This window comes from Cololabis saira, chromosome 21 (genome assembly GCF_033807715.1).
Source record: "Cololabis saira isolate AMF1-May2022 chromosome 21, fColSai1.1, whole genome shotgun sequence".
NCBI classification, from domain to species: Eukaryota; Metazoa; Chordata; class Actinopteri; order Beloniformes; family Belonidae; genus Cololabis; species Cololabis saira.
In genome coordinates, this window is record NC_084607.1 from 26,270,918 (window position 1) to 26,278,730 (window position 7,813).

The following is a 7,813-nucleotide window of genomic DNA, read 5'->3' on the forward strand; positions in this document are numbered from 1 at the left end:
TAAGCGTGAGTTTCCTTGTTTCTGTCGGACCTTTCTACGGAGCGGACCGAGTTCCGGCTGGAAACATGTATGTGCATGCCGCTCAGTCTGTGTCCTTTTCTATAAACTTACCAAGTACTTCAACACTTTACATTGTTGACATTTTATGTATCGTATTTTGATGCTCGTTTACAGTCATTATTTGTCATATGCAGCTTTTTGAAACGGTTGTTAACTAGTTTGAGTGTTAGCCGGGCGGCTAACAAGGCGAACAACTGTAAAAGTGACACGTTTTCTCTTGTCTTTTTATTCCTCTTCTTTAGCAGCTTCTTGAGTAGCTGCAACCCACCTAAACCGCAATCATGGGCATTTTGGAGAAGATCGCAGAAATAGAGAGAGAAATTGCTCGGACACAGAAAAACAAAGGTAACATTTATTAGCTCCACAGTGGTCGGAATTGGACCCAGTTGCATTTTCGTGTCGGGCTAAAAAAACACCAAACTGTTGTACAAGTGAAGTCTCACACCACAACATGCTTGACCTCAACTCATAGGGATTTCATAGAGACTACTGGTGTGGAAACCTGTGATCTGAAGGTGTTGATGATCTGAACAGACAGTCCCCACTAAGATAGATAGACAAATGTGTTTCAGCTGTTCGGATTAATTTACACATTAATGACACTGAAACTTACTAAGAAGAAAAACAGTTAAATCCAATCTCTAAATTGTATTACGGTCTCTGTTAAAAAGATGAACACAAATTGCACTCTGTTGGATGTGATGTTGTTACTGCTTCTTACTGCCAAACCCTCTCAAACCCAGGTTTTGGTAATCTTAGAAATGTAATAAAGATGGCAAAATCAGGTAATATAAAAAAGGCAAGTCTTATTAGCCCAAATATATAAACAAAACCCTAAAGAAACTACATATGTTTTACACTTATGCCACTATTACATTTGACATTTGTGCCACCGTGATTAAGCGAATATGAACAACTATATGCTGATTTTTCTCTCATATTACTATTTTCTTTAATGTCGACTTGATGAAACAATGACATTAAAGACATACCTTTTTAAAAATGCTTTACATTCTCTGGGAGAACAAACCTTCACTTTGTTCAGAAACTACAACAACAACATGAGGATAAAATGCATATCTTCATCTACTGTGTGCCTGTAGTGTTTCATATAAATTATATAGGCTTATACAAAAGTTAGTTAAAATCAATCTGATCCTAGTGCATCTTAGCAAATATATACCCAGATGAAGAATTGCATATTTTTTTTCACTGCACCATTATCCGTTTATGAAAAAGGTGCTCCGACTCATCCACCCTGGATGACCTGATCATCAGCAGGTGCACAGACTTCTATAAAGGCAGATTATTTTGACAGATTGCTGTCGCTGTGATCATGAACTCCAGCGACTCAGTGACCACGTTTTACTGAGTGGGCGTAGCTTTCTGTTTTGAGCAGAAGAAACAAAGATTAAATGTTATGATGAAAACAGCTGAGCAATGAGTTTTGTAATCAATAATTAGAACGAGTGGTGAATGTTGTAATGATAAAACTAGCAGTGATAATCAGTGAAATTCATCAAATCAGCTGAAAATATGTCTCTTCCAATTTGCATGTTTTCATCATTTCAATGATTGTTACTTTCACCCTTGAACACTAGAAAATGATAAATAGCAACTTTGTACTGTGAATGATAAAATATGGTTTTGATTTAAGAATATTACTAAAATTTAAATTCATTCCTACCCACATTTAACAATTCACATGACAATCTATCACTCCTGTTGAAGTTTACCTGGAATGAAATGGCTCAGTTCACGTTTTTTTTTTTATCACCTTTGATATTTATCTATTTAATTTTTTTAATTAATTAATTTTTTTTACTTTCACCCCTCGTATTCAAATCTTTGCAGATGGGGCATCAATCACATCCTTTACTTGACTGAGTTTATTCTTTTCATTCCTCCAGCCACCGAGTATCATCTTGGTTTGCTGAAGGCAAAGTTAGCCAAATACAGAGCTCAACTTCTGGAACCATCTAAGTCGGCGGGAGCCAAAGGCGAGGGCTTCGATGTTATGAAATCAGGAGATGCTCGAGTTGCGCTAATTGGTTTCCCCTCAGTGGGTAAGGTAAGTCCATGTGGAGGGTAATAAACTGGGTATGTAACTCTTTTCATTGTAATTTGTTTTCTTGCCTAACAGTTACACACTTGTCACAGATGCAAGATTACCAAAAAATACTTTTCGTTATTGTTTGTAAAAGCTTTTGATCAGAATTTATGATCAATGATAATGGGGATGGGCTGGTGACAGAAAGCGAAGCACAAAGAGAAATGACAACATACGGTAACAAACATTAGCTTTTTGTTTTTCTTGTAATACGGTCTAGTTCTGTGCCTTAATTAATGAAATATGAGTGGAAAACCTTGTGTTTCTGCATTATGTTGGTTTAATTTATAATGATATCCTCTGTTGTGACCTGCAGTCCACCTTCCTCAGCTTGATGACATCCACAGCCAGTGAAGCTGCATCGTACGAGTTCACCACCCTCACCTGCATACCTGGTGTCATAGAGGTACACACATCAAAACAAGTCTTTATAGTTTCAGTTTTGATTTTAAATGCTTTCTCATAATGTGTCTTTCATATTTTTTTTATTGCTCTTTAGTATAAAGGAGCGAACATCCAGCTACTAGATCTTCCGGGAATCATTGAGGGTGCTGCTCAAGGTAAGCTTCGTGTGTTTTGTTGTTCTCGTCTAAAGTGAGCAGATCCTGGAGCTCGATAGTACGATACATATATTGTTATCTATCGTACTGCAATAGATTGAAAGACGTTATTCAGATCTTTGATGGAAAATAAAACGGCTCTAAAAATGTAAGTCTGGAGCTGAAGTTACTCCGAGGTGAATTTGAGGACACAAGCATTCTGTTTGTTAGAAACATGAACAGTGGCTGCAAGTATTCAACGTGTGTTAGTTTATATTATAGTGGTTGTTGGGAAGAAAATGTCCTTTTGTCATATAAAAGTCATCTTTTTCTAGGGAAGGGCAGAGGTCGACAAGTCATCGCTGTTGCCAGGACGGCAGATGTCGTCATCATGATGTTGGATGCCACCAAAGGAGAAGTTCAAAGGTTAGTCAGTGTTTTGGACTGTGAAAAGCGCACGGCCTTTGTCATTAACACCTTTTACATTTCACTTCTGCTTTTCCACCCAGAGAGCTTCTAGAAAAAGAGTTGGAATCTGTGGGCATCAGACTCAACAGAAGGAAGCCAAATATTTATTTCAAGGTACATTTTAATTGTATTGTTTCTATCATGTAGGGTAATGAGGTGATCAGTGGGGTTTTCAAGATACAAAAGATAAGATAAGATTTACTTTATTGATCCCAGAGTTGGGAAATTATTGGGCAGCAGAGAGTGACAAGCTCAAAATAAAATATAAAAAGTATAAAAGTGCTATCTAAAAATGTCAATACATATTTCCATCATTTAAATTTAAGTACGTTTGCAGCAGAGATTAAAAGGAATAGAGAAATGTAGGTTTGGCATGATACTACACATAATTATGGATGTTGAGTAGATACTGCAGTTGTTATTATTAATGCATTATTTGGCAACAGCCAGCCTAATACGCTCACTTTCTCCAAATTTTTTGGAAATATTCAAGTTTATGTTCCTAAAAATATTACCTGGATTGCAAAATTAACAGTCAAATTGTGCTTTTCTTTGTCTTTATCCGTAGCCCAAGAAAGGTGGCGGCCTCTCCTACAACTCCACGGTCCCTCTCACCCAGTGCTCAGAGAAGCTTGTGCAGCTCATTCTTCATGAATACAGTATCTTTACCAGCCCTGTACCAAAAACAAATCTGCCTTATGGCTCCACGACTCTCCCACAATAATGCACTTCTGACTTCTCCGGGTGAAGTCATTGGATTTAAAATCTGGAAACGTTGCTTTCTTTAACCTTCCTTCTCAGAAATCTTTAACGCAGAGGTCCTGTTCAGGGAGGACAGCACGCCAGACGAGTTCATCGATATCATCGTTGGGAACAGAGTTTACATGCCTTGTCTATATGTACGTAAAAAATACTTAGATGTATATAAAAGAAAGTATACTTTGTCTTGATACTAAAGTTTTGCATATCAGGACATAATACCTTGTTTGATTCTTACCAGCTTTTTAAATTAGATACAACCCTAACAACAGCATGACATGTTGTTACTTATTTGACCAAAACTAAGCCGGCTCTATGGATGGAGTTTTGGCAGTTTGGTGGTCTCGAGCTATCACATGCACGTTAAGGAGGAAAGATGATGATCTTACAGAAGAGCTTGTTGCTGCCCGTCAATCCGGAGACGGTTAAAAAGACATTTGCAGACAATTTGGAGTCCTACCAGTCTATAATGAGAAGGATTATTCACAAGCGGGAAAACATTCAGCCTATTTAGAAAACCTTTTTAAAAGGTTTAGAGAAAATATTTAAAAAAAACAACCTTGAGCTGCATCTTAGCCGTTAAGGCTTCAGCCTGTTAGATGTGGAGGGATCTTAACAAAATAATTAGAAAAAGAGAAAATCAGTATAATTTACAATGGTTAAGTTGTGACGGGGGAAAAAAAACCCCACAAGATGTCTGGAACAATGTCCTTTAGACAGACAAAACGGGACGGGAGTTGTTTGGTGTTAATCTACAAATAAATCATGGCAGCAGCACAAACTGTCAAGCATGACGGCGACTATGGGCAGTGACTCAAACACAGCTGGAAATTTATGAGAAAACTGCTGAAAAAGAGCAAGATGAGGATGTTAAGTCCGAGTCCAGACCTCAGCCTGACTGAAGTGTTTGTTTTGGGTCCATAACAAATTCCTCTATAACAATGTAAGAGACAGATGCTAGCGCCGGAAAATGGTAATAAATAAATAATAACATAGGATAAGATGCCTTTATTGTACTTCTCAGCTCGCTTTTACTTAACTTTAAGACCTGGCAAGAATCAGATTTTTATTTCTGTTAAAGTTTAATCTGATTTGAAATCTTTGCTCATTCATCACATCTCTGAACTTTTTTCTTTGTCCACGGTTACTGAAAGCTCTCCTTTGTTCTCAGGTGTACAACAAGGTGGATCAGATCTCTATTGAGGAGGTCGACCGCCTGGCCCACAGACCTAACAGTGTTGTCATCAGGTCAGATGTCCCGCAGGAGCCTCGGTCAGAGGCCTTTTTATTTCTCCCGCTGCGTATGTGTGACTTTAACATCTCTGTCCTGTCTCCGTCTCCGTGCACGCTCCAGTTGTGGAATGAAGCTGAACCTGGATTACCTTCTGGAGACGTTGTGGGAATACTTGGCACTTATTTGCATTTACACCAAGAAAAGAGGAGGTACCCATCCACACCCCAATATTTAGTCTGATTCATTCATAAAGTAGCATGTTGTTTTTTAAATGAGTATGTTAACACTTTTGTCCTCGTACGTTAGAACGTCCAGACTTTAATGATGCCATCATCATGAGAAGAGGAGCGAGTGTAGAGCATGTGGTAAGTAGATTGATTTACTTATTTATTTATTTACTTTCTGAATTATTTATTTAACACGCATTAATGATTGCAACTATCTAGAATTGTTGTTGCATTTTTTTGTTTAAAAGTTTGCAACATCCTCTATTGGGTTCAATAATTAACTCACAGATTTGTTATTAAAGTGGACTTGTCCTTTCCTGGATGCTGCTTTTTTACCAAATCATCACCTGTTGATGTCATTTGTTTAAAGTAGCTCTATTGTTATTAAAACATTTGAACTAATAGCCCATCCAGATACCATTTTGAATGTGTTGCGGTCCTAAAACGCGCAGAAACGTTTGTAAAATGAAACAAGTAAAATGAAGCTGATGAGATGATGCGAACTTGCTCCAAAGTAAAATGTAAGAATTGGCTTTAATTTTCTTTTTTCCTCTTACCACCCTGACTTTTTTCTAAGTCAAGGATGTATTTAAAACACTTGCAGCAAACAATATTCACATTGTGCACAGTTTGTTTTAATTGATGTAATTATGTTTAACCCACAGTGCCACAGAATCCACAGAACCTTAGCGAGCCAGTTCAAATATGCCCTGGTGTGGGTAAGTTATGCTGCTTTTGTCTCTCGTAACTCTTTGTGCTAGTTATTTTCCTTTGTCCACATCTAAGTCATTAGAAGTACACTGAATACTGTCCCTCTAAAGTGGGAGTTTCTATCACTGCAGTTACAGTTACAATCAGAAGCAATATCTTTTTCTCCATGTTTATAAGAACTTCCTGGACTCAAAAGACCAAGATTCCTTGCGAAAAGAGCAGAAAACAAATTCATGTTCCGTTTGATCGGGATATCCCGTTAGGCGTTTGCATGACCGAATATTCAGGTTTTAAAAGGAGTAACCCAGGGGTCATATTCGGGTTTTTAAAACCCCGAATATCACTCATTTCCCTCACCATGTGGATTGTGTGCTCTCATTTCAGGGAACGAGTACAAAATACAGTCCTCAGAGGGTTGGCCTAACGCACATCATGGAGCACGAGGACGTCATCCAGATTGTTAAGAAGTAAAAGAAGCTTCTGATTGGAGAGAAGAGAAACATCTGGAGAGAATTGAAAGAAACAAAACGAAAAAACTGTACAGTAGATATACAGCAAAGAAAACAGCTAACATCCTTATTTTGTATAAGAAATCTGACAAAAGGAGTAAACTGCAGAAATGGAACTTACTTGAGCTGATGTGGACAGAAGCTGATGTATTTTACTTTTTGATTAGGCCACACCCACACTAGTCTGTTCAAAAACGCTGTTTCAAAAGAGGACATCTCCACTTCAACATTATCCTTTGATAAACGTGCATCACTTGAACATCCATGCTCACCGGACGTGCCTGTTCAAGCGATGACGGGCTGCGTAACAGCCAACAGCAATGACGGCAAGGTTGGAAGTGCTTTCCGCTCCGCTTGTTTAAGTGTCTTTTACAAACAAACTAGTGATGGACGTGTTGTGGCCCAGAGGGGCTTATTTTTATCGTTTGCACATCACATTAAACCACAGTGGTTATGTTTCACGGTTTCAGTTGAAAACAGACTGGTGTGGACGTAGCCTCAGGTAAAAGGGAATTATACATGATGCATTTGATTTAAAGAGGGGAATCGGGGCGCAATAAAATCCATACATAATTTAATACATGTTTTGTTTTTTTCTTATGAATCATAATTTAATTCCAGTCATTATATCAAACCACATGAAATAACATTTGCAGTTTTTAAAGGTGACAACTTTTCGTAGGACTTAAAAGGAATAGATAGCAATAAAATGGAAATTCTTACACAGTCTCCTACAGGGAAGTTTGAGCTTGATAATGGCTCCAACCGGATCATTGTTATCAGTTTTATTCTAGTTTGAGGCAGTTCGGTGTTTAAAAAGGTGTATCCTGTATTCAGTCTAGCTTATTTTGATAATTAATTTGTTCAGCATCAACTGAAAAGGAGTTGTTTACCTCACTATTCATCTGTGACTGGCATTGCATATTTGTTTCCTGTCAAGAGAATCCAAATCCCCTTTTTATGTAGAAAACCTCTCAGCTCGTGTGCAGCAGCTGAGGGTCAGTCTCTGACCTCTCTCTTCTAAGTACTTGCAGTAAAGATGTTTCGTGTTACCACCTCCGAGGCTCAAAGGCGAGCTCACTCGTCTTTTTTTTCTCAGAAAGTATGGGCTCCTAGTCAATGTACCCCATTGACTCGCGCACACAGAAGCACAATAGTACCATTAAATATTAACAAGCATCTCTTCGGTCTAATAG

General features: G+C 38.1%; 1 protein-coding gene across 3 annotated transcripts; it reads left to right on the top strand.

Annotated features, from left to right (window-relative positions):
* Positions 1-27: 27 nt before the first annotated feature.
* On the top strand, positions 28-7,195 carry drg2 (developmentally regulated GTP binding protein 2). Of its 3 annotated transcripts, none has more exons than XM_061712058.1 (14): positions 28-67; positions 303-405; positions 1,971-2,131; positions 2,487-2,576; positions 2,670-2,730; positions 3,045-3,135; positions 3,219-3,291; positions 3,746-3,836; positions 3,979-4,076; positions 5,108-5,184; positions 5,291-5,379; positions 5,477-5,535; positions 6,063-6,116; positions 6,493-7,195. In XM_061712058.1, exons 2-14 carry the CDS (start codon positions 342-344, stop codon positions 6,577-6,579), a joined length of 1,095 nt encoding a protein of 364 aa, XP_061568042.1. In that variant the 5' UTR covers positions 28-67; positions 303-341; the 3' UTR covers positions 6,580-7,195. The 3 variants fall into 3 exon arrangements, with proteins under 3 accessions (XP_061568042.1, XP_061568041.1, XP_061568040.1); XM_061712057.1 differs by having other exon boundaries at positions 41-67; positions 306-405; XM_061712056.1 differs by lacking the exon at positions 28-67 and adding an exon at positions 70-114.
* The last annotated feature ends 618 nt before the right edge of the window (positions 7,196-7,813 follow it).